The following is a 27,751-nucleotide window of genomic DNA, read 5'->3' on the forward strand; positions in this document are numbered from 1 at the left end:
TTGTTTTTCTAATATCTTGTAGGATACCTATAGAACAGTCACATCAAACTACTACTACTACTACTACTACTACTACTACTACTACTACTGGTGGGACAGGTGTACCGTCAGGCAGTACCTACACCCACTCCTCAACGAGAGCTTGGTTGGTCAGTCCTCCCAAAAAGAAGTCTCAGAATTGTAGTAACAGGGCCTTAGTGTGACATAACACTTTGTCATCAAGCGAACAGGAGGAACCTTTGAGAAGATCTCCCCTTTCTATATTCACAAGGCATTGGAAGGTGTTGCTGGGTCTCTGAAAGGTGTCAAATGACTCATAATGGAACACTTATAGCTGAAACTGCTAATTCCAACGAAATATCTAAGCTTCTGGGATGTAAGGCCTTAGGTGAGTACTCAGTTGATGCTGAGTTATGTAACACCCTTAATTTTAGTAAGATCGTGGTTACATGACTTGCTCTGATGTGACGGAAGTGGACCTTGTGGAGTTACATGAAGAATGGAGAAATATGGGCATCGTGGAAGTGCAGAACTACAGGAGGAGAGTCAATGGCAAATTGGAAAAATTGCGAACATTTATTCTAACGTTTAATACTCCAGAATTACCTGAACATATCCTTGCAGGTTATATCTGTTTTAATGTTCGCCCATTTGTTCCTAACCCAATGCTGTGCTACGAATGTCAAATATTTGGCCATGCCATTATGTGATGTAATGGGAAGACTACGTGTGGCAATTGTGATGACTCAGCTCACGAGTCAGGCAATTCTTGTACACTTTCTCCAAAATGTGTAAACTGTTCCAGGGATTACCTAGTGTGGAGGAGACAGTGTGAGATTGACAATGAGGAAAGGAAAATTCAAGAGTTGCAAGTAGAGGCACACATACCCTATGGAGAAGCTAAAGAAGCTGTGCAAGCACCAGTTTTTTCTACTTCTTTTGCATCAGCCCTTAAGACACCAATTGCTAAGTGTCATGCCTTGACACACTCAGGACACAGATTCAAGTATGAGCACATGCACTTCTCGATGTACCTGTGAGGGAAATGCTCCACTTGAGACTGAAGTCGTTTGGAAGCTGTCAGCAATAGCCTCACTAACTAAGCCACATACCACTACCAAGCATCAGAAGCCAACTCGGCAATCCCTGCAACCCCAGTAATCACTTCCTCTTAGCAAAGAAAAAGTTTTTCGAAAAGTAGTTCTAAGTCCAAGAAAGCGGTAGTTAAACCTTCGGATCGGCGAGCTCTCTCCCTTTCTGATGGGGACTGAGCTCTTTAGGATACGGACTTTGTCGGAGGAACTGGATAATGTTTCGCCTGACCTCCCCAGTAAATCATTGCCTCCGAGGGAGAAAGAAAAGAACAACCATCACTAACCTATGACTTCCAGAGGGACTTCTGTGTTGCAGTGGAATTTGAATGGATATCGCCCACATTTGACAGAATTGTAGCTGTTGGTCCAGGAGAAACGTTTCTGCATCTGCTTACAAGAAACGCATCTTCAAGTCACCGAGGCACCTGCATTACAGGGCTACCACGCATACAGAATGGATGATACTACTGGAGACAGGGCTAAAGGTGGAGTGGCTGTTTCCCTTGATGACAGATGCTACTCCTCTCCTGTCCCGCTTTCCACAACCGTGCAAGCAATTGCTGTGAAAGTTCTCGCACCCTTTAATACCACAGTGTGTTCCATCTACCTACCCCCTAATGTTGCTCTGGAAGCAGACACATTGGCAGAACTTTTCCGGGCACTTCCATGCCCATTCCTTCTTGAGGGGGGACTTAATTGCACACAGTGTGCCGTGGAGCTCGTCTACCTCTTGCTCCAGCGGTCGGATGATCGACTCGTGCATTCTGAAAATATCTGCCTTCTGAACGCGGTTCAGATGACTCACTTTTCCAGAGCTACAGGGTCTTTTTCAGCTGTTGACTTATGTTTTTGTTCTGCAGCTATTGCAGACTCATTTCAGTGGGAAGCAGTTCCAGATTTATATTCTAGTAACCGCTTCCCAGTGTGGATCCATCTACCGACTGGGACGGTGACCATCAGGAGACCACTCAATTAGATGACACAGAGGGAAAATTGGTTACAGTACAGTGCAGTTGACAGACTATTTTTGAACAAAAGGATTGCGTACAGGAGGCGGTGGCCCATATCACTTGTGAGATCCAATGGTCTGCCACAGAGTCCATCCCCAAGTGTAGTAACCACTTCAGATGACGGCCTGTACCTTGGTGGAATGATGAGTGTCGATTGGCAATCTGAGCCAGACAAACAGCTCTTTGGAACTTCAAACACAGTTCGACTACAGACAACCTTCATGCCTTCAGATCTGCGAGATCACATGCGAGGCAAGTGATAAAGGAATGGAAGAGGGTTTCCTGGAGGGAATTCAAGACTTCCATTGATTGGTCCACTGCAGAAGTTTGGGAATCAAGAAGACTGTTTTCAGGCAAGGGAAGTACATGTCCCCTTACGGTCTTGTCAAGTAATGGTGTCTTGATGGACACACCAGAAGACATGGCTCAGGTTTTAGCTGAACACTTCTTTACTGTCACTACATCATCCAGACAAGCTGTCGCTTTTCAAGTGTTCTGTAGCACTACAGAGATGAGGAAGCTCAATTTCATTCTTGCTTAATGGGGAAGTCTACAACCTTCTGTTCTTCATCTGAGAACTGGAATCAGCTTTGTCTGCAACCAGAGATAGTGCTCCAGGACCTAATAAGATTCATTATGCCATGGTTCATCATCTGTGCCTTGAAGCAAAAGGACAGCACCTCTCTTGTTAGATTATGACAGGGTGGTCCTCGAATTGGGCCGTCATTCCTACCTGAGGATGTTGGATGCTGTCCACCATGACGCTATTCGGATATCGACTGGAGCCTTTCGGACCAGCTCAGTTTTGAGTCTGTGAGCAGAGGCTGGTGACACATCCTTTTGGCTTGACAGGTGCTGAAAATTTTGGCATCAACCCAGTCATTGACATTTACTTCAGTGATCCAACCCACCTTTGAATGCCCCCCCCCCCCCCCCCCCCCAGGCGGTTCACGGTCCTTCCATTAATTCGTGCATGGCGAGCATGGGGCCCCGAGCTATTGTAGCCTTCCTTCCTTTCCTGGGCTGCATTTCCTTTCCCTTCCCCACCTTTCCTGTCCTTGCTCCTTCCCCTCCACCCTCTACTCTCCCTCTCCTGGTGTCCTTGTTTATGTTGGCATCGCTATCCTTCTGGTTGTGTTGGCTTTGTGATTTGGTTTTGTTGAGTAATTACTTCATCCTTTCTTCATCCTCTGGTCATCCTATGGGGTTTGACCTCCATTACTAAATTTCTATTCCATAGTGTTAGCCATTTGAGGAAGAGCACCTTACTTAGTGTGTCTGGCATGTGTCCTCCTAGTTCCTTCCATCTTTTTCTTCATATTGTTGTCTAATGCTAGGATACATAGCCAGCACAGTAGCCAGCCCATGTGGTGGGAGTTGCTATGTACCCTTTTGGTTGAGCTCCCTGAAAACACAGGGATCACACTTTTGATACCTGAGCTGGGACCACCTCATATAAGCGAGAAGTGGTTGCTTGTCATCCTGGAGCATTGGGACTCCCAGCAATGGCCCACGTGCCAGACGGCCCTTGCTGTGGCTGGGTGGTGCCTGTGGGGAGAGCCCCTGATCAGAGTGGGTGGTATCAGGGTGGACACTATGCAAATGAAACACACATGGATCCAGAACTCTGGTCGTTCTTCTATGGCCGTTTCTTTGAATAGAACTGATTATTTGAGTGCTGCTTCTTCTCCCCCTACGGCCTTCCCTTCCATGGCTACCACCTGGGAGGAGGGTCAGGCTTGTCGGTTAGGGGCAAAACCTTTCCCCACTATTTGGTTTGCACCAGGACTGATGGGGATACTTTCACCAATACCAAACCTTTATTTTTTGTGGAACAAATTGAAGAAAAGTTTGGCGAAGTGAACTCTCTGACCAAGATGCGGTTGGGTTGGTTGTTCATCAAAACTGCTTCAGCTGTGTAGTCTGCGGCCATTCATGCCTGTGATCATCTTGGCACAATTCCTATGTCCATTACCTCCCCCCCCCCCCCCCCCCCCACCAGTCTTTAAATATGGTTCAATGTGTAATTTTTCACAGGGATCTCATCCTTCAAATTGATGAGGGACTTGGGGACAATCTAGGATGGTGGGGTGTTTACTTTGTTCGGTGTGTTCAGAAGGGCCCGAAGGACAATCACATTGATACTTGTGCCTTTATCCTGGCCTTTGAAGCAGGTTCCCTCCCTGAGAAGGTCAAGATTATGGTTTATCGATGTGACGTGAAGCCGTACATCTTCACCTCTTCCTCCTCCTTCCTTACCCCAGTCCCGAACCCCCTCTCCTCCTCCCCTCCCTTACATTTTCCACACCATCCCCTCTGGGCACTGCTCCCCCTCTCCAGCCATAGAAGTGTCCCACTTCTTCAGCGTTTGCCGGTCAGGGGCGCGCGCCCTTCCTGGGACGCCCCCCCCCCCCCCCCCCCTTCGCGGCACTTTCCAGGCCAAAGGTCTGCTGCCACACAACGGCCCCGAGAACCACGGTCTGTGGTCACCCGCTATCTTTCTGTTCCAGATCTTGCTGCAGTTGGCTCCCTTTTGCGGCACAGCCCTCCTTAATCTCAAACAGAAAAGAAGAAGAAACATAAGTCCTGCGACAAGGGACCTCGGGTGTCACCAGAGGTCCCATCCCCACGTTCGCAACCTGACTTTGACATGCTGTTTATGGATGTCACTTCCTCCTTGTCGGTGATGGATGGTGACTCGGCGGCATGACTGGCTTTAGCCTGTTCACCCCCCCCCCCCCCTCCCATTTGAATCATCATTCTGTGGTTACCCAATGGAATTGTAATGGATATTACGGTCACCTTCCGGAGTTAAAATCCCTTATTTCATTTTACTCTGCAGCTTGTGTCGTTTTACAGGAATCTCATTTTACTGATTATCACTCGCCGGCCCTGCATGGGTTCCGTGCTTTCTGTTGAAATTGGTTCGGCCTCCTGCGGACCTCTGGTGATGTTTGTATGTTGGTCCATACGGATGTTGCTAGTACGTGGATTCCTCCCAGAAGTACATTGAAAGCGATTGCTGTTAGGATCCACCTGGACTCTGGGGCCACGGTTTGCAATCTTTATCTCCCTCCTGACAGGACTCTTACTGCCCTTCAGTGGCCTCCTCATCCCTTCCTCCTTCTTGGGGATTTTAATGTTCATATACTCTTGTGGGGCAGCGCATTTCCATCTAGTAGGAGTCTTCTCATAGACCAGTTTCTCGCAGACCGCAACTTGTGCCTTCTTAATGATGGCTCCCTTACGAACTTCAGTGCCGGTCATGGTACCTTTTCTGCCATTGATCTTTCTCTTTCTTTTCCCTCCCTCCCTCCCTCCATTACACTGGTTGCTACACAACGACCTTTGCAATAGTGACCACTTCCTGTTGATTCTCTCACTCCATTCCTGCTCCCCAATGGACAGATTACCTCTTTGGTTTTTCCAATCTGATTGGCCTCTGTATACTGCACAGGTAGTTTTTTCCCCCCCTCTTTGTTGGGTTGTATTGATGATGTGCTACGTGACGTGTCTGATGCGAATGTTCATGCTGCTAGCCTTGCTATCCCATGCTCATCTGGACCACTTCATCGCTGGCAAGTCCCGTGGTGGAGTACGGCCATTGCCATCTGTGATCACCGTCGAGCTTTGCAACACCTTAAGAGGCACCCATCTGCTGCCAATCTTATCAATCTTATTACCTTTAAATGCCTCTGTGCCAAAGCCCGTTACTTAATCTAATGGAGCAAGTGAGTGTGTTGGGGAATGCTCAGCATCAGTCTCCTATCCGGCTGCTTTCCTTCACCAGAAACAGTGGGCTGAGGCTTCTGCCTTATGTTTTACCCGTTGTCAGTCAGAATCTTAAAACAAACCTTTTGCTGAATGGGAACTTCTTTCCGCACTTCTTCTCATGATACGGCCCCTGGGCCAGACTCCATTCATAACCAACTGCTTCAACATCTCAGTGCTCAACAACAACAACAACATCAACATCTTCTCCGGGTGCTTAACTGTATTTGGCTCCAGGGTGACTTCCCATCTCAATTGAAGGATAGCGTTGTGGTTCCCGTCCTTAAGCCTGGTAAGAACCCCCTGTTTGTCGAAATCTATTGGCCAATTAGCCTGACAAATGTTTGCAAGTTACTTGAATGGATGGTAGCCCGTCGGCTCAATTAGGTCCTCGAATCTCGGGATCTATTGTCCCCTTACCAGTGTGGCTTCCAAGAGGGACAGTCTCCGATCGACATGTACTTCACTTGGAATCTGCAGTTCGGCAGGCTTATTCCCAGCACCACCATTTGGTTGCAGTATTTTTTTTACCTTCATAAGGCCTATGACGTGGCTTGGTACTATCATATCTTACTTTTCGGGGCCCACTCCAGATTTTTATCCGCCAGTTCCTGTTCCATCGGTTGTTCAGGGTTCGGGTTGGTACTGTTTTTAGTTCTCCACAGACTCAGGAGAATGGCATCTCACAGGGTTCTGTATTGAGTGTTCTTCTTCTCATTCCTATAGATGGACTTGTGGCCTCCATCGGTCCTTTGGTCACCCCTGCTCTGTATGTGGATGTTTTTTGCATTTGGGTTAGTTTCTCTTTGATGGTCTCTGCAGAGTGGCAGCTCCAGGATGCTATACGGCGTGCCTCTGCATGTACCCTCTCACACAGGTTTCAGTTATCTCATTTAAAATCACGGGTGGTCCACTTCTGTTGCCGTACTATGGTCCACCCCGATCCAGAGCTCTACCTCGATGCACGACGATTACCTGTGTCCCCACAGTTTAGTTTCCTGGGTCTTCTTTTCAACAACAAGCTCGCTTGGCTGCCTCATATCAGTCTTCTGAAGATAGGGTGTCAATGTCCTTCGCTTCCTTGCCCACACCTCTTGGGGTGCAGATCACTGCACTCTTCTCCACCTTTACTGGGCTTTAGTGCTGTCTCGCTTGGACTATGGTTGTCAAGTTTATGGCTCAGCTGCTCCTCCCACATTGCACCTCCTGGATCCAGTCCACCATCGTGGTATCTATTTTGCCACTGGTGCCTTCCCTACTAGCCCTGTTGATAGTCTCCTGGTTGAAGCTGGGATCCCTCCCCCCCCTCCCTTTTCTGTTCAGCGGTCCCAGCTTCTGGTTCCTTATGTAATTACTGTTTGTTCCCCTCCCCCTCATCCTTCCTATTCTATCCTGTTCCCAGACCAAGGACATTGCCACGTGATTTCCACCCTCGGGCAGGATGCCGGTTGGGCTCTGCCTTGTCTCATCGCCGTGATTTTCAGCTTCCTTCTTTTTCCTGTCTCCCATGTTCTAAACCCCACCCCCTGGTTAGTTCCTCGTCCCCGGATTCGAATGGATCTCCACCGAGGTCTGAAAGACTTCGTCCCTCCGATGGCGTTCTGATTTTTTTTCCACCGAATTTTATGGGATTTTCAGGATGCTGTTGTTTTTTACACTCGTGACTCTAAATCTGCTGATCATGTGGGATATGCCTTCACGTCCTCTGTTGGCATGGAAAATCATCTCCTGCCAACTGCATGTGGGATGTTTACTGCAGAATTGATGGCCATTTCCCAGGCCCTTCCTTTATTAAATACTCACAACTCGACTGCGTTTTATTATGTACATACTCAATGAGTGGCCTTTAGGCTATTGACCGGTGTTTTTCCCGTCATCCCTCGGTCTCGGCAATCCATGACCATCTCGCTGATCTTCACCATGCCGTTTGTTCCGTTGACTTCTTTTGGGTCCCTGGCCATGTGGGTATCCCAGATAATGAGCTTGCTGATCATTTGGCTGGGGGAGCAGTCACTTAACCCCCTTTTCTGTAACCCCTCCTGCAGTGGATTTACGGCTTCACATCAAATCCCACTTTACACAGTCATGGGCCAACTTTTGGGGGGCTACTCCCCTGTCTAATAAACTTTGTGGGATTAAGGTGACACCTGTCTCGTGGCGTTCTTGCTTCCATCTCTCCCGAAAGCACTCTACCACCCTGTGTCGCCTCCGCATTGGCCATACCAGGTTGACCCATTGTTTCCTTTTGCGTAATGAGCCAACCCTACTTTATGGTTGTGGAGCCTTTTCAATAGCCCGCATTTTGGTGGAATACCCACTTCTTTTGGCTCTGCGTACTAAGTACAGACTTCCCCGCACTTTACCTTTAATATTGGCAGATGATTCTGGTATCGTTGAAGTGGTTCTCAGTTTTCTCCATGAAAGTGGTTTTTATTTTCAGTTCTAAGGTTTTTAATCTCCTCCTGTAGTAGGGGCAGGGTGGAGAGGTTTGGGGTGTCTCCCACTGTAAGCTGTGTTTGGAGACTCCTGACTCCCCTCCCTGGATGAGATCCTCTTTTCTCTCCCTTTTACTCTGTTTTTACCACTTTTTAGATTTGGTTAGTCTCCTTTTACAATACACACTTTTACGTTCTAGCAGTTGAACACTTTTGAATAGTGGGTTATTTCCTGCCTCTAGCATAGCCTTGGGGTTGCCCACTTGCTGAGTTCCCTCCTTTTGTTTTCACCATTGACAACACGACTGCACTTTTTTTTTTACTTTTTTTTTAGTCTTTTATCGTTATGACATTTTCCGAGATGTAAATCGGTCCAAATGGACCACCTTTGAAACAAGGGACTGATGACCTTGCTGTTTGGTCCCTTCAACCCCAGACATCCAACCAACCGTCCACCTTTGAATGGCTATTCAGGAATCTGCCCCATGTGACCAAGCCATGTGGTATACATGCTACAGACTGTCTCAAGGATCTGGATCTCTCAGGCACCAAAATACACAGCCAGGGATCATTGCCACCTTAGCGTCTTCAGAGGCTCAAAGTGATTTTAAGCTTGACACAGTACAAGAAAACGTGTACTCCAGATTTTGTTTTTGCAACTTTGTTTTCATCCATTTTAAATATGTACCACAGTTATATTGTTGTTTATACAGGTGGATCCCAGCAGGAGAATGCTCTCAGTTGTTCTGCTGTTATCCCTGATAGTATTTTTAAAGTGTGTCTCCCAGAATAATTTACAAATTATGATGCGGAATTATGTGGCATTCTGATGACATTGGAGAGGGTTCACAGACATCATCATACAAGGTTTCTTGTCTGTTCCGACTCTTAGTGCACTCCAAGCACTTCACCAAATGTATCCAGTAGACCCGCTGATTCAGCTCATCCATGGCTTCTTACAGTGGCTCCAACATCGTGACAAGGAGGTGATCTCTTGTTGGGTACCTGGCCACATTGGGATACAGGCAAAGACATAGCTGACAAAGCCGCCAAGGAAGCATGTTGGAATCATGCTGTCCATCAATGTCCTGCCATCCCACAGCACGCCATCATCTCATTTTCTGACACACGCATGATGCATCAGTGGGAGACTGAATGATTGCAGGTGGTAGACAGCAAACTGTGGTCGCTCAAATTGAAATCGACTACAGTGGCTTGGTGGATGTCATGTCAGTCTTGCTGCTGGAAAGAGATTCTGCTTAGCAGACTGTGCGTTGGTCATAGCCCTTTAAGACATGGCTTCCTCCTCCAGTAGGAGGATCCACCACTCTGTGAAGTTCGTGGCATGCTGCTTTCAGTCCAGCATACTGTGGCTGTGTGTGTTGTATATACTGATATTAGGACAGCCCTCAGTCTCGCCGGAGATCTGCCTACCATCCTCGAGGATACCGATTCTAGTGTTACAATGGTGGTGAAATTTTGTGAATTGTCAGGCCTCAACCCTAAATTGGTGGGGAAGGGCGGCAGACTTTAATACATTATAAACTGCTCTTCATCTGAGGACAGCCTTTGTCCCCATCCATGAGATTTGCGTGCTGACTTTTTGTCAGGGCGCTGATGACCATGATGTCGAGCGCCCTCCTCAATCCAAATCCATCATCATCATCATCATCACCACCACCTCCACTTCCCTTCCCCTTCTTCTTTCCCCACCCTGGTTGCCACATGATAACCTCTGTGATAGTGACCACATCCCATTGATTCTCTCATTCTCTTCCCACCTCCCAATGAGCAGATTACTCCACTGGGCTTTCCATCTTGCTGATTGGCCTCTATGTACCTCCGAGGTCATGTTTTCACTTTCTTCATCAGGTTGTATTGATGAGGCAATGAATGAACCATCCGATAAGATAATTTGCTCCATCGGCATTGTTGTTTACCACTTTGCAGGCCCTGTTGCTGTCGGCCAGTTCCATGGTGGAGCATGGCCATTGTCACCATCATCACACCTTGCAACATCTTAAGCGGTACCTGTCCTCCACTGGTCTTCTTACCATTAAAATGTCTTCATGCCATTGCAGATGGCATTTGTGTAGATGCGGAACACCTCGTGACCCATTTTACAATGGGAGCAGTGTCAGCCTGCTATCTAGCTGCCTTTCTCCTCTGGAAACAACAGACTGAGCCTCCCTGCTTCTGTTTTTACCCCTTGTTAAGTAGAATCCTATAATGCACCTTCTACTGAATAGGAGCTTATTTCTCAGTCTTTAACCATATTTTTCTCCAATGGAGAGACAATTTTGTGATTCCTGTACTTAAGTCTGCCAAGGATCCATCATTCCTTGATAGTTACTGACCATTCAGTGTGACTGACGTCCCCTGCAAGTTACTAGAATGAATGGTAGCTCAACAGCTCAATTGGGTCCTAGAATCTCACGACCTTTTATCTCCTCAGCAGTGCAGCTTTCAGGAGGAATGATTTCCAATTGATCATCTGCTGTGATTGAAAGTTGCAGTTTGGAGCGCCTTTTCTCAGAGCCACCATCATGTCACAGTTTCTTTTGATTTTCGTGAGCCGTGTGACACAGCTTGGTGGCATCACATCCTCCCTACGCTCCATGAGTGGGGTCTTCAGGCCTGCCTCCCAAGTTTGCTTTGCTAATTCCTGTCGTCGTACAGTAGTACATCCTGATCCACGATGTACCATTGACACTTAGTGCCTGATCATGGTCTCCCAGTTTCATTTCTTGGGTCTTCTTTTTGAGAACAAGGTTACTTGGTTGCCCCATATCCATCATCTGAAGGTTGGCTGTTATCATAAACTCAATGTTCTTCACTCCCTTGCCTGCACCTCCTGGCGCATCAATTGTTTGACCCTTCTCTGCACTTATTAGCCATAAGTTCTGTCTTGCCTGGACTATGGTTGTCGAGTTTATGGATCAGCTGCCCTTCCTAACTGATCCTCTTGGAACTGGTTCACCATCGTGGTATCCGTTTAGTCACAGGTCTTCTGGTTGATACTGGGATCCCTCGCCTTTCTATTTGGTAATCCTAGCTCCTGGCTTCCTATGCCGTCACCGTCCACTCCTCCTCATATTCTATTCTTTTTGCAGTTTTGGGCCATCGCCCATCCACTACCAGTTGTGCTCCGCCTCGCTTTTCTTCATAGTGACTTCCATCTCGCCTCTCGTTGTCCTCTTCACCGTATTATATCCAGACAGCACCCCACCCCCCTCCCCTCCTCTCATGGACTGGTTTCAGGATTCCGTTGCTTATCAAACCGATGGCTCTAAATCCACTGATCGTGGGGGAGTGGGGAAAATGCCTTCACATCTTCTGTTGGTGTAGAAGACTCTCTCTTGCCTAGCACATGTGGTCTATTTAGTGTGGAATTGATGGCTATCTATCAGGCCCTTTGTTTCATTAAACAATTCTTAATAACAAGTGGTTTGTTATGTATGGACTGAATGAGTGGCCTTCAGGCTATTGCTCAGAGGTTAGCCCGCCACCCCTTGGTATCTGCCATCCACAACCTTCTTACTGATCTTGGTGATGCTGCTTGTACGGTTGATTTCCTTTGGGTTCCTAGCTATGTAGGTATCCCAGGTAATGACATTGTGCTCATCTGACAGAGGGGGCAGTCACCTATTCCCCATTTCTGTGACTTCTCCAGGGGTGGTTTTGCGGCTCTACATCAAATCTCTTTTGCTGAGCCATGTGCCAACTCTTGGGAGGCTACTTCCCTGTATAATAAACTTGGAGACTCTCACCACATGGTGTTCTTCCTTTTGCCTCTGCCGATGGGAATCTACCATCTTCTGCTGTCTTCATATTGGCCATACTAGGTTGACCCTTTGTTTTTTACTCCATGATGAACCTCCCCCCCCCCCCTCCCGCCCCCCTGCCCTTGTGGGGCTCCCCTCACAATGACCCATATGTTGCTGGACTGTCCCTGCCTTTGGCCTTTTGCACCTAATATGCCTTCCCACCTTCCTTGTCTTGGGTGTTAGTGGATGGCCCTCGCATGGTTACACCTGTCCTCACTTTTCTTTGCAAAAGTGGTTTGTACTCTCACTTGTAAGCCTTTGAATTTTCCTCTGGAATTTGAGTCCCTCAGTTTGCATAGGTGTTGGTTACGTAGGCCTTGACGTTGTCTCCACACCGGCCAGGTCACTACCTTTTCCCTACCAGTTGTCTGGTGTGTTGTGCTGTTTCATTGCTCCTTTTCTTGTGCTTTCTTCCCCTGGTTTGGTCCCTGTTGTCTTGTGATAAGGGTATGGTATGGTGTGGGTAATGGGACAGTTCGGTGGTGATTCAGGGGCACCACCACTCTCCCGTTTCCACCCAGACCCTCTTGTTCATCCCTCTTCCTTCTGCGCCGACATCCCTTTCCCCTCTTTGTTTGCTTGTTACCCCTTCCCCTTGGCTGGACTGCACAGTTTGTTTTGTTCTACCCTTGATGTCTGGCATCCTAGAGCATGGGAACAATGACGTTGCTGTTTGGTCCCCTCCCCCAAATAAATAAATCAAAAAACGAACATTTGTCTTTCCCAGAACACTTTTGTGTTTTCTTTTTTCGTCGATTAGTCGAAGTATGTCTTCAGTTGCCCAAGGTTTCTTTGCAGTTAACTTCCTTGTACCCGTGCTTGTCTGCTCAACTTCTGTGACTGCCCTTTCTAGAGATGCCCATGCCCATTCCTCTTCAACTGAACTGCTTATTATAGTTCATTATTAAAGTGTCTAAAGGCTTAGAGAACTTCAAATGCACCTTATTATTTTTTTAGTACATCAGTCTCAACGTCTTTAGGCATTAATTTTTCCTGACATTTCTCTTAGGTTTCAGTTTACTTCTGATCATTACTACGGGGGCTATCCACAAAGTACATTACGTTTTGGAATTAAAAATAAATGAAGTATTGGAATTTTTTTTATTATATACAGATGAGAGCCACACTTCAATACTACGTTTCTACATAGTTGCCATTTAAATTAAGCCACTTATCGTAGCGATGGACGAGGTTGGAAATTCCTTCGTCGTAAAATTCGGCCGCCTGCACCTTCAACCATTTGGTTAATCAATAACCCAGTAGAAATAAGATTTTTGTGGATTTCCTGGAAAGAGCCACTACAATAAAATCTCAAAGGGATTGCCAAACTCTGTGCAACCTCAGAACTGCAATACAAAACAAGCACAGGGGAAAGTAGGGCTCAAAGATCTTGCTGATTCACGACAACGCCCGGGCCCACACGGCAAATGCCACTCGTGAAGTTCTCGAATCTTTTAATCCGAGCGACTTTCAGTTATTCCCAGCAATGAAGAAGTGGTTGGCTATGCAGCGTTTTGATGACGACACATAGCTTCAAGAAGAGGTAACCATGTGGTTGAAGGTGCAGGTGGCCGAATTTTACGACGAAGGAATTTCCAAGCTCGTCCATCGCTACGATAAGTGCCTTAATATAAATGGCAACTATGTAGAAAAGTGGTACTGAAGTGTGGCTTTCATCTGTATATAATTTTAAAAAATTCCCAATACTTTATTTATTTTTAATTTCAAATCGTAATGTACTTTGTGGATAGCCCTCGTAAATTGTTACCAGAGTGTCTTACAAACCAATATCTTACTTCAGAATCTGTCTCTGACCATAGTGTAAAGCAGCTGGAATCTTCCTGTGTCCCTGGGCGCTTTCCTAGGTATACGTCCTCCATTTGTGATTTTTGAACATATATTCACTATTAGTAGCCGGAATTAGTAATTCTTCCATCGTGCCTTCTGCAGACCCCATTTTCTCCTACATCTTCTTTTTCTTCCCCTGCTACTGGATTCCAGTAATCCATAATTATTAGATTTTCATCTCCCATTACATACTGAATTATCTGTTCAACTCCCACATATGCTTCCTCTACCTCTACCTCTTCATCTTCTGCTTGTGACATCGGCATGTATGCATAAACTATTCTCGTTGGCATTGGTTTAGTGCCGATTCTACAGAGAACAACCCTATTGCTGAACTTTTCACATTGACTTACTCTCTGCCCTACCTTCCTACTCTTCTAGAATCCTACACCCATTACAGCATTTTATGCTGATGTTATTATTACCCTGTATTCTTGTGACTAGAAATCCTTATATCCTTCCATTTAATCGTGTTTTCCCCACTATATTTAGACTGAACCATAGTATTTCCCTTTTCAGATTTTTTTAACCTTCCTACCATTTTCCCCACACACTCATAGAATGTACAAACCCAAAGCAAGGGTGTTGTTATTATTGTTGTTGTTGTTGTTGTTGTCGTTGTTGTCGTCGTCTTCAGTCCTGAGACTGGTTTGATGCAGCTCTCCATGCTACTCTATCCTGTGCAAGCCTCTTCATTTCCCAGTACCTACTGCAGCCTACATCCTTCTGAATCTGCTTAGTGTATTCCTCTCTTGGTCTCCCTCTATGATTTTTACCCTCCATGCTGCCCTCCAATACTAAATTGGTGATCCCTCGATGCCTCAGAACATGTCCTACCAGCCGATCCCTTCTTCTAGTCAAGTTGTGCCACAAACTTCTCTTCTCCCCAATTCTATTCAATACCTCCTCATTAGTTACGTGATCTACCCATCTAATCTTCAGCATTCTTCTGTAGCACCACATTTCGAAAGCTTCTATTCTCTTCTTGTCCAAACTATTTATCGTCCATGTTTCACTTCCATAAATGGCTACACTCCATACAAATACTTTCAGAAACGACTTCCTGACATTTAAATCTATACTCGATGTTAACAAATTTCTCTTCCTCAGAAGTGCCTTCCTTGCCATTGCCAGTCTACATTTTATATCCTCTCTACTTCGACCATCATCAGTTATTTTGCTCCCCAAATAGCAAAACTCCTTTACTACTTCAATTGTCTCATTTCTTAATCTAATTCCCTCAGCATCATCCGACTTAATTTGACTACATTCCATTATCCTCATTTTCCTTTTGTTGATGTTCAACTTATACCCTCCTTTCAAGACACTGTCCATTTCGTTCAACTGCTCTTCCAGGTCCTTTGCTGTCTCTGACTGAATTAAAATTTCATCGGCGAATCTCAAAGTTTTTATTTCTTTCATGGATTTTAATACCTATTGCAAATTTTCCTTTTGTTTCCTTTACTGCTTGCTCAACATACAAACTGAATAACACCAGGAATAGGCTACAATCCTGTCTCACTCCCTTCCCAACCACTGCTTCCCTTTCATACCCCTCCACTCTTTTAACTGCCATCTGGTTTCTGTACAAATTGTAAATAGCCTTTCGTTCCCTGTATTTTACCCCTGCCACCTTCAGAATTTGAAAGAGAGTATTCCAGTCAACATTGTCAAAAGCTTTCTCTAAGTCTACAAATGCTAGAAACGTAGATTTGCCCTACCTTAATCTAGCTTCTAAGATAAGTAGTAGGGTCAGTATTGCCTCACGTGTTCCAACATTTCTACGGAATCCAAACTGATCTTCCCTGAGGTCGGCTTCTACCAGTTAGTATTTTGCAGCTGTGACTAATTAAACTGATAGTTCGGTAATTTTCACATCTGTCAACACCTGCTTTCTTTGGGATTGTAATGATTACATTCTTCTTGAAGTCTGAGGGTATTTCGCCTGTCTCATACCTTATGCTCACCAGATGGTAGAGTTTTGTCAAGACTGTCTCTCCCAAGGCCGTCAGTAGCTCTAATGGAATGTTGTCTACTCCCGGGGCCTTGTTTCGACTCAGATCTTTCAGTGCTCTGTCAAACTCTTTACGCAGTATCATATCTCCCATTTCATCTTCATCTATATCCTCTTCCATTTCCATAATATTGTCCTCAAGTACATTGCCCCTGTATAGGCCCTCTATATACTCTTCCACCTTTCTGCCTTCCCTTCTTTGCTTAGAACTGGGTTGCCATCTGAGCTCTCGATATTCATACACATGGTTCTCTTCTCTCCAAAGGTCTCTTTAATTTTCCTGTAGGCAGTATCTATCTTACCCCTAGTGAGATAAGCCTCTACATCCTTACATTTGTCCTCTAGCCATCCCTGCTTAGCCATTTTGCACTTCCTGTCGATCTCATTTTTGAGACGTTTGTATTCCTTTTTGCCTGCTTCACTTGCTGCATTTTTGTATTTTTTCCTTCTGTCAATTAAATTCAGTATTTCTTCTGTTACCCGAAGATTTCTACTAGCCCTCGTCTTTTGACCTACTTGATCCTCTTCTGCCTTCACTATTTCATTCCTCAAAGCTATCCATTCTTCTTCTACTGTATTTCTTTCCCCCATTCCTGTCAATTGTTCCCTAATGCTCTCCCTGAAACTCTGTACAACCTCTGGTTTAGTCAGTTTATTCAGGTCCCATCTCCTTAAATTCCCACCTTTTTGCAGTTTCTTCAGTTTTAATCTACAGTTCATAACCAGTAGAATGTGGTCAGAGTCCACATCTACCCCTGGAAATGTCTTACAATTTAAAACCTGGTTCATAAATCTGTCTTACCATTATGTAATCTATCTGAAACCTTTTAGTATCTCCAGGGTTCTTCCATGTGTACAACTTTCTTTCATGATTCTTGAACCAAGTGTTAGCTATAATTAAGTTATGCTCTGTGCAAATTTCTACCAGGCGGCGTCCTCTTTCATCTCTTAGCCCCAATCCATATTCATCTACTACGTTTCCTTCTCTTCCTTTTCCGACTATCAAATTCCAGTCACCCATGACTATTAAATTTTCATCCCCGTTCACTACCTGAATAATTTGTTTTATCTCATCATACATTTTATCAATTTCTTCATCTGCAGAGCTAGTTGGCATATAAACTTGTACTACTGTAGTAGGCATGGGCTTGGCCACAATAATGCGTTCAGGAAGTCTGTAGTCTAAATATTGTAGAGGAGATCAAGATATGAATAAAGTAAACAGGTTCAAATTGTTGTAACATGCAAGACTTAAAGTAGAGATGAAGAGAGAGACTAGTTGACATCAAATTAGTTTTTGGACTGAAGATCACGGCAAAAAAAGGACATGAGTATCTCACTTAAGAGTAGTTGAATCTTTACACTTCTTGTATCAGTTGTGATCTGTTTGTATGCAGTTCATGCTAATAGTAGTTCACTGCACTATGTGGCAGTAAATAAGCAGAATGCATACATTAGCAATGTTGCTTCAAAATAATACTGAAGTCACAATGTTGTTAACATTTGGACACATACTGAAATTTATCTATTGATCTTATTTCTCCCATACATAATTTCTTCATTTCCCTAGGCTTTTATTAAGATGTATAATAATTTAAATAGTGATTGCCCCCTGTAAAAAATTCGAGGTGTGGGAGTTTTGATGCATGCATCTTGTCATCTACTATTACCATACCTGTCACAAACTAAGCAGCAAATAAACAGTAATTTAGCAAAAGATTTGAGCAGTAGGTAGTCTTACATACACAAGGTTTCTTGTCCAGCATATGGAACATGGGAGTGTAAGTACCATAGCTGTAGTATTAATTTGGAATCAATTGATAGCATCAGTTAGTACTTTTTTGATTGCCACAACAGGTTTTGACCCCAAAGGCCATTTGCCAAGGTTTATAATTGATGTCGTGAGAGTACACAGACATGGTGCTGTCATTTGATTCCAGACTATACAGTGTCCAGCTTCTCTTTTCATCTTGTCAGAGTTAGCCTGTCCAACAACCAATAGTACATAGCAATCTGATGACAGTTCATTGACAACCCTGTGTACATATTTAGTTTTTAACGTATGCATCTATCTGATGACATGATGTTATTGTTATAGTAGTCTCCAGTCTGAAGACTGGTTTGTTGCAGATCTCAGTGCAACTTTATCCTGTGCAGAGCTCACCATCCCTGAATAACTACTGCAACTTACCTCCTTCTGAATCTGCTTACTTTATTTCTCTTTTGGTGTCCCTCTACAATTTTAAACCGCCATACTTACTGCCAGTAATTGGTGATCCCTTGATGTCTCAGAATGTGTCATATCAACCAATCCCTTCTTTTAGTCAAGTTGTGCCACAAATTTCTTTTCTCCCCAGTTGTATTGTTCCTCCTCAGTAGTAATATGATACACCCATCTTATCTTCAGCACCAAATTTCAAAAACTTCTATTTTCTTCTTGTCCAAACTATTTATCGTCCACATTTCACTTCCGTACAAGGCTACACTCTAGACAAATACTTTCAGAAAAGACTTCCTAGCACTTAAATTTATATTTGATGTTAACAAATTTCTCTTCTTCAGAAACACTTTACTTCCCATTACTTTTCTACATTTTATATCCTCTATGTCGACTATTGTTGGTTATTTTGCTGCCCAGATATTAGAACCTATCTGCTATTTTAATTGTCTTGTTTTCTAAACTACAAAATTCCCGCAGCATCACATGATTTAATTAGACTACATTTCATTATCTCTGTCTTGTTTCTGTTGTTGTTCCATCTTATACACTCCTTCCAAGACACTTTCCATTACAGTGTCATTGGCAAACCTCAAAATTTTCATTTCTTCACCCAGGACTTTAAATTCCTACTCCAAATTTTGCTTTGGTTTCCTTTACTGCTTACTGAAATGTACATATTGAACAATATTGGGAATAGCCTATAACCCAATCTCACTCCCTTCTTGTCCACTGCTTCCCTTCATACCCTTCGACTCCTAACTGCTGTCTGGTTTCTGTACATATTGTAAATATCCTTTCACTCCCTGTATTTTACCCCTGCCACTTTTAGAATTTGAAAGAGTATTCCAGTCAACATTGTCAAAAGCTTTTACTACTAAGCCTACAAATGCTGTAAACATAGGTTTATCTTTCCTTAACATATCTTCTGTGAGAAGTCATGGGGCCAGTATTGCCTCGTGTGTTCCTACATTTCCTCAAAATCCAAACTGATCTTCTGAAAGGTTGGTTTCAACCAGTTTTTCCATTCTTCTGCATAGGATTCATGTTAGTGTTTTGCATCCGTGACTTATTAAACTGATAGTTCGGTAATTTTCAAACCTTTCAGCACCTGCTGGTGACTATTTTGAAAGTCAGTAAAACTTTGAAACATGTATCTATTTTGTACAAGCTGTAAATAAATAGTTGCCACTATTAAGTTTCCAACCCTCGCATTACCGTTCTGCAATATATGGGGGTTGGAACGTAAGTAGTTACAACTATTTATTCACAACCAATACTAAAAATGTTTGCACCTGTTACTGTCCTGCAAAGTAGTCACCAGCGTTGTGTAGAACCAGATCCAAACTGATCTTCCCAGAGGTCGGATTCTACTAGTTTTTCCATTCGTCTGTAAAGAATTTGCGTTAGTATTTTGCAGCTGTGACTTATTAAACTGATAGTTCGGTAATTTTCACATCTGTCAACACTCGCTTTCTTTGGGATTGGAATTATTATATTCTTCTTGAAGTCTGCAGGTATTTCACATTTCTCATACATCTTGCTCACCAGATGGAAGAGTTTTGTCATGGCCAGCTCTCCCTAGGCTGTCAGTAGTTCTAACAATGTTATGTACTCCTGGGGCCTTATTTTGACTTAACTCTGTCAGTGCTTTGTCAAATTTCTCGTGCAATATCGTATCTCTCTTCTTATCTTCATCTATGTTTTCTTCCAGTTATATAATTTGCCCTCAAGTACATCTCTCTTGTATAGACCCCCTATACACTCATTCCACCTTTCTGCTTTCCCTTCTCTGCTTAGGACTGGTTTTCCATCTGAGCTCTTTTTATCCATACAAGTGGTTTTCTTTTCTCCAAAGGTCTCTCTTATTTTCCTGTAGGCAGTATCTATCTTAGCCCTAGTGGTATATGCCTCTACATCCTTACATTTGTCCTCTAGCCATCCCAGCTTAGCCATTCTACACTTCCTGTCTATCTCATTTTTGAGAAGTTTGTATTTCTTTTTGCCTTTTTGATTTGCAGCATTTTTATATTTTCTTCTTTCCTCAATTAAATGCATCTCCTATACTATCCAAGGATTTCTACTGTGCCTTGTATTTTTACGTATTTCAACCCTCAACTGCCTTCACTATTTGATCTCGCAAAGCTGCACATTTGTCTTCTACTATATTCCTTTCCCCAGTTATAGTTATCTGTTGCCTACTGTTCCCCCTGAAACTCGCAACAACCTCTGGTTCTTTCGCCCTATCTAGGTCCCACCTCATTAATTTCCTTCTTTCTTGCAATTTCTTTAGTTTTAATCTACAGTTTGTAACCAATAAATTGTGGTGAGTCCACATCTGCCCCTGGAAATGTCTTAATATTTAAAAGCTAGTTCCGATATCAGTCTTACCATTATATAATGAATCTGAAACCTTCCAGTAAATATAGCATTGACTTAACCCACATTCATGATAGTTCTCCTATGGGACTGAACATGATGGATGTTGAAGGGGCAGTGAAATGAAAATCAGACAGATGGAAAAAGTAGATAAACTGTTCATTATTCCAGAAGTAATTGCCATAATTGTCAATTCATTTATCCCCCTGCAAGACAAGATCGTCAGTGTGTTCATGGAAAAATGTTTGCGGTTGCCTGCAGAACCGAGATTGCACTCAGGAGTGCACTACTTTGTGAAAGCAAATTGACGACCATGAGTATCTTTCTTCAGGGCTCCAGAAATATGAAAATAACATGCAGAAAGACTGGCACAGAATGGAGGAAGTGTAATAAGTGCTTCCCAGTGAAACTTCTGCAGCATAGTTGAAACAACCTTGGCAATGTGTGGCTGGCCATTATCCTGCACCAGAATGATGCCATTCATCAACATTCCTGTGCATTTGGACTTGATGGCACACTTCAGTTTTTGCAAAGAGTCCACATACTACAGTGCATTAATTGTGGGACGATATTGCGGAAAGACAATGAGCAGTGGCCCCCCCATGTAGTCAGAGAGAAAGGTCATCGTGACTTTCCCAGAGCTGGCATCAATTGTTGGTGGGGGTGAATCCATGCACTTCCATTGTTGACTCTGACAATCTCCTGTTCATATCGGTGATACCACATTTCATCTCCTGCAAAACTACTGTACGGGAGACAATATTCATTGTGATACCATTCCAGTTGCTGCAGTGATGTTGACATTCTGTTCAACTTGTGCTCCTTCATCAGGCTCCATCAACTGCATACAAATTTTGTGGAACTTCAGGTGCTCTACCATGTGTGAGCAGTACCATGACTGACGCCCAACATGAGCCAAATGTTTTCCACCATCCACCATTACTGATGGTATTATCCACCACAAAAATAACAGGAGGATATAATAAAACTGTGAGCCTGTCTAGATAAATTGCTGTTTTACAGTGACATCAGACTTTCAGGAAATCATTTATTCCATTCAAACAAATGGGGATGTGACATACTGTGTTTGCCATACAAAGCAGATGTTTGGACATGAATTTCGCCTTCTGACACTTCTTCCACAGTCAAAAACAACACTTCACTTCAATGTTCTTTTTTATGTCCTCCAAAGTGAAGCCAGATGCGTACATGACTCACTGACCTCTGACCTCACATAGCTCATCTGACAAACAAATGGCACTGTGATAAATGTTTGCACTGTTGCTTCCCAATTTCCTATAGGGGTCACTTCTTTGCATACACCTGCCTGTGTTAACATAATTTGTGCCATGCTCAATATACAGTTTCTCATTTTCACATGACTGCCTCATGTATTATTCTGTGTTTTTTTTATACTGATTACCTTTTTATAAAATTGCTGCTTGTATTTAGTTACCAATCCTGTGTTACTTGTAATCATACTGATTATGCATTTGATTTTTATTACAGGGGACCAATCAAGCGTATGACAGAATATACGCTCCCATATGATCACTACCTAATGTTTTATTTCTGGCCAGGTCCTTGGGAGAACATGACAAGTGAACAGTGTGACACACTCTACAGATTTACGTGAGTTTCCTACCTATTGCATTTAAACCTCATTACCTTCACCATGTGTACTGTATTACATAATTTTTAGTTTTATTGAGGGTACTTCTGCTATTAATAGCTTTTCACCTTATGCTGTTCCTTTGCAGATAGACGTGGGTAGAATAATTTTCTGGTAGCCTCTGTACAAGTTCTATCTTTTGGTTTTCTCATCATGGTCATTTCATGAGGCTAATGTGGGAGAAAGTAATACATTGCCTGACTGCTCATAATGTACGCTCTCAAAATTTTACCAGTAAACTTCTCCATGATTCACAACATCCCTCTTGTAGTGACTTCCACTAGTGTGTGTCGAACATCTCTGTAATGGTCTTTTGCTGTTGATCCTTCGAAAATTGCACTACTACAATGTTCAGAAGAATTAGGGGCATACCTGTATCAATGTCCAGTATGTTAAATCTGTTTTGATGTAGGCAGCCTGTGGTCTTATTGTGTGTACTGAGATTTTCATTTTCAGCATAGACAGCTATAAAAATCATTCACTATGTATTGTCCGTGTTGTGCAATACAGTGTCAGGTGACCCCTCAATGGAAGTGAGTGTCATGTTCCAGTATTTTCTTGCAAGGTACACAGATGACAGTTGTCATTTGTGGATGTTGTATTTAACGAAGCACGTGCATGTGACATCTTAATGCAGTGGAAATTGCAAGTATGGTCCGTTTGATCCAGAAAGAATGAAGTTTAGACTGCATTACTGCAAATGACAATGCCTCTCCATTTGTCATCCAAAGGTTGTGGACATGCTACAGGTAGACAGGTCAGTATACAAGGTGAGTTGGACAATATGGCTGACACATTACAACCCCACATGAAGACTGACATCTGACCATCTCTGCCTTGCGTCATCTTACAAACACTGCCCAAGCACTCCAAGACAATCATGGAAGGGCCACTGGACACACTGTGTCTGATCGGACTGTTATGTACATGTTATGGGAAGGGCCTTACGACCCAGTTGACCTGTTGGAGTATCCCAGTTGACAAGACCGCAGCTTGCAGCTCGCCTTCATGTCTGACATTCCAGTGTCACCTGGCAACTTTGTCACTAATGAAACTTGTTGCTAAGATGAGTCCAGATATCCTCTGATACAAGGTGGTGGCTGTATTTACGTGTGGATACCCATGTTGAGTGGTACTTGTCAAAAGTTGTCCAGAAAACGGACAGATTTCCAAAGCTCTTCACTGTGGAGAGGCTTCAATGTTGATAGCCATACAGATATTGTCCTTGTCCACAGTCACCTTACCGCCAGTCAATCATGTGTATGTGGGACATGTTTGACAGACTTGTTTGTGGTCGCGCTCTTCCATCACACACTCTCCAGAAACTTTGATGAGCTGTCATTGGAGAATGGGAATGGACACCACAGGATGACATCCATAGACTTCCACAGAGCGTGTCACTTAGGTGTCAAGCAGTGATAAATGCTCATAGAAGAAAGGGCATACACATTATTAAAGCTCTGAGTCCAATGGAAAGCACTCACAACGATGGGATGGATGATAGCTTCCACTTTATTTTCGACTCTGTTGAACATTTCAGTTCTTTTTATGAAAGTGATCAAGATTTAAAGTGTTTTGTTGTGTACTTCATTTTTGAAAGATAAAGTTATAACTTGGTAACATACCCAACCGTTAGTTATTGTTCACTGAAGTATGGAAGATGCCCAAAGTCATGTTTCCCTAATTCTTCTGAGCAGTGTATTTGCTATTAACTGTTGATTAGTTGTATCATTTTTCATAACAGGAGCGGTCGCTTGGTGTACTTTACACACCTCTAAAGAATATCTGTCTTTCTGTTACCAAGGTAAACATGTGAGGAAAATCAGTTTAATTTTAGTTAATTAAATAATGTCAAAATAATAAAATATAAAAATAAAATAAACCTGCATTATATGGGTTAAATCATTGTTTAATTAAATGATGATAAAGTGAACTTTGATTGTATCTCTCTGTTGCCAGGTAAAAGTGTTAGCCAATAGTAATGATCAACTCAAAACACTGAATAGTGTGGTTGTGTCAGAGCCCTGCCAACTGTTTGAGTACTAATCATCTCGTAGAGAAAGGTCTCATTGTGGGATTGTGCTTTAGGTCGGAAACTGGGTCTCTCTCTCTCTCTCTCTCTCTCTCTCTCTCTCTCTCTCTCCCCCCCCCCTCCCCCCCCCCCCCCCCCCCCCACATATCGTAATATTTTTCTCACTTGAACATAGGCCAATACAGTTTATTGCTATGTTAGTGGAAGCAGTAGTGACGGAATAGGTACAATCTCACAATTGTGAAACAACAGTGGGATGAGACAAGGCAGTGTTATTTGTGAAAGGTGTACATTATACATAAGTGCATCTGCTTGAGAGTTATTCCAACCTGGTAAGGATGTCATATTGATCAACAGTACTCAGATGAAAGAGGCTTTTGTAAGTATTTTGTTTCCTGGATTAATTATATTTTCTTAAGAATGGCCCAATTTGCCTTTCCTGCTACAGGATGTGGAAAATGAAACTGGCCTGAAAAATTTTTACAATAAAATTAATGCGGGATTAATCATTGTTAATGAATGGAACTGTTTTTGTTTTCTACAGGGCCTCTTATGTGCCATTTTGTGAATAAGTTTTCCATTGCAGATTTGCTGAAGGTTTTGTCAAAACATTTCCAGTCTTAAACTTTTGGGGGGAATAGTCCTGCACATCATTTCCCTGAATTGTGCTTAACATAAAACTTGACAATGAAAACTGGTCACTGTAAACAGTAAAGGCCCCATAAAACACACTCAGTAAAGTCCTGACATAACCTTTACGTTTCTCAATTTTGTTTCGATTAGAACGTGTGTCAAGTGCTGTTTGCAATGAAATATTGAGTGCAGCACAAATATGGTCCCATTTTATTTACTAAGGAACAACACAGAACTGTATGAAATGCCTTGCTGAAGTCACCTTTTGCTTACGACATTCTCTCTCTCTCTCTCTCTCTCTCTCTCTCTCTCTCTCTCTAAAAGGTCGTGATACGTTAGCATAAAACAGTGATGTAAGCCTATAATTATGAGAGTTTGTCCTATGACCCTTCTTAAAAATTGGAAGGGACCTGCACTTTCTTACATTCACTTTGTACCATTTGCTGCCCAAGTGACCTATGATAAATTGCTGCCAGAACGGGAACAAGTTCTTTTAATTTCTTCTTGTAGAACCTTACAGATACCACATTCGGCCCAGGTGCCTTTTGCATTCTTCTTGTAGTACCTCACAGGTACCACATTCGGTCCAGGTGTCTTTCCACTGCTGAACAATTTTAGTTGATTTGCTATTCTGCAACCACTTACCTAGTATTTTGGTGTTTGTGTGATGACTCAAATTCATTTGATGTTCAGTTGTCTGTGGTGAAACAGTTTTGATAGACCAAATTCAGTATTTTGGCTTTCTCTGTGGTTTCGGTTTCAGTGATGGTATGGTCTCAGTGAAACTCAATAGAGATTTCCATCCACTTGACTATACATAATTCCAAAACCACATAAGGAGTTTTGACCATATCAGTTGGCTAATCCTACTTTTAAATTAACTGAATGCTTCTCATATTGCTGTCCTTCGACTCAGTTTTGTTTTAATCAGCTTTCGTTTGTCAGCTAGTCTTCACTAAAATCTAGTATTGAGCTCCCTGTACTTTTCTAACAACTTTTAACATGGCTGTTGGACCACAGTGAGTCTTTTTCATAACTCACAATCTTGTTTGGAACATTATGCTTTAAGGAATATTGTACAATGCTCTTTAAATTTATATATTTGTGCTACAAATCTTCATCCCTAGAGCTAAATATTTGATGTTGAGTTCCATTTCTGTCCATTCACTCTTGCTAAGCAAAAATATTTTTCTACTTTCGTTAAATTTCTTGTAACAACCTTAGTCATAGATTCTTCACTCTGACCTCATCCAATGAACCTTCTTGTCAGGTCAGTTTTGAATCCTCCTCCTTCTCCTCCATGGTGCATATGTCATCTAGAGATCCATTTGGACCTTTCCATCAGACCAAAGAAAATGATATGCCCCTCTGCATTTTGCCATTTGTTTCTCTCACTTCTTGGCAGGCTTCCTGGTTCAACAGTTACCTATACTGATTGCTCACATTGAATGTACCCTACACATTCTGGGGCCCATTAATGACACTTACTACCATCCGAATGTTGTGTTATTACTACAGAATTACCTTATTTACTCGAATCTAAGCCACACCTGAAAAATGAGACTCGAAATAAAGGGGGAAAAAAAAAAAAAATTTCCCGAATCTAAGCCGCACCTGGACTGTGGGAAGAGTCTCTGTCTGCTTTAGGCCAGCTCACCTCTCCAATTTGTTTCTTTTCTGTCCTCAACATTTTCCGAGGCTCTGCCTCAGATGCTTCTTGAAAGATCAAATTGGTAGTCTGTTTTTCTCTTCTCATAAGAACCTTTAGGCTACAGTTATTAAATAAATGACCTTGATGTTTAGCCTCTTTCAACCCCACCCATGCCAAAAAATTCATTCACTCATTCAAATCATGATTAGAGCTAGTCATCTGCATTTCTCCTGGCACATAATACTTTGATCCTAGAGGTTAGCCACTTATAGTTTTGGGTCACTGTAATTGTTCCTGCTGGCCGTTGCGTTCGAGCAGTTCTAGGCGCTTCAGTCTGGAACCGTGCGACTGCTATGGTCGCAGGTTCGAATCCTGCCTCGGGCATGGATGTGTGTGATATCCTTAGGTTAGTTAGGTTTAAGTAGTTCTAAGTTCTAGGGGACTGATGACGTCAGATGTTAAGTCCCATAGTGCTCAGAGCCATTTGAACCATTTTTAATTATTCCTGAGTTTTTGTAAAGACTATTTTTATGGTAGAATTAATTTTTTCTATTACTATGTTTCCATGGCAAATGGCTTCCCATTGCTCACAGAGCATAAATCTCTCAGAACAGTGTGATCATGTAGCCATTACTGTGAAATTGTACTTTCACATCTTAACTAAACCTGGCAGGAGATGCTTTGCTGCTATCACTTAACCATCATGCGGTGATAAACAATTTATTATGGTGGTCACACATATTTCATTAACCCTTTGACTGCTGGAGGCACACACTCTGCTTGAAACGCTGAGGCACTGTGGCCTGCACTGTCATCCGTATACCTGCGCTAATGTGCCTGACCCTCGAGCTGCCGCTTGGGGCGGAGGGCCCCTCGCTGCTCCACCTGCCCTGTGCTGAATATTTCTGCAGTGACTGAGACTCCACACAAAATATTGTGTCCTCTCACGACTGATACAGAATACTAATAAATACTCTCACTGCGTAGTTCCCCTGCAGGTGAATTGCTACAGAATCAAACTGTCTGGTAAAAACTATTTTTGTCACCAAGAATGATATCTTGCTTGTAGTTTTCTTGCACTATTTTTGTAGATTATGCTGAAAGCGACGTGATTCATTAGCTTTACATCAATAGTTTATTGTTCTTTCTTGGATACCCGTTTAAAAT

At 43.1% G+C, this 27,751-nt stretch overlaps 1 protein-coding gene across 1 annotated transcript in view; it reads left to right on the forward strand.

Moving 5' to 3' along the window:
* The window catches only part of LOC126278093 (putative helicase MOV-10), a 280,795-nt gene that overhangs the window by 103,642 nt on the left and 149,402 nt on the right, over nucleotides 1–27,751 (forward strand). Inside the window, exon 8 of the mRNA XM_049977939.1 lies at nucleotides 22,106–22,228. Within this exon, the coding sequence (XP_049833896.1) occupies nucleotides 22,106–22,228 (123 nt within the window). The remainder of the gene's footprint in view (nucleotides 1–22,105; nucleotides 22,229–27,751) is intronic.

This window comes from Schistocerca gregaria, chromosome 6 (genome assembly GCF_023897955.1).
Source record: "Schistocerca gregaria isolate iqSchGreg1 chromosome 6, iqSchGreg1.2, whole genome shotgun sequence".
Lineage (NCBI taxonomy): Eukaryota > Metazoa > Arthropoda > Insecta > Orthoptera > Acrididae > Schistocerca > Schistocerca gregaria.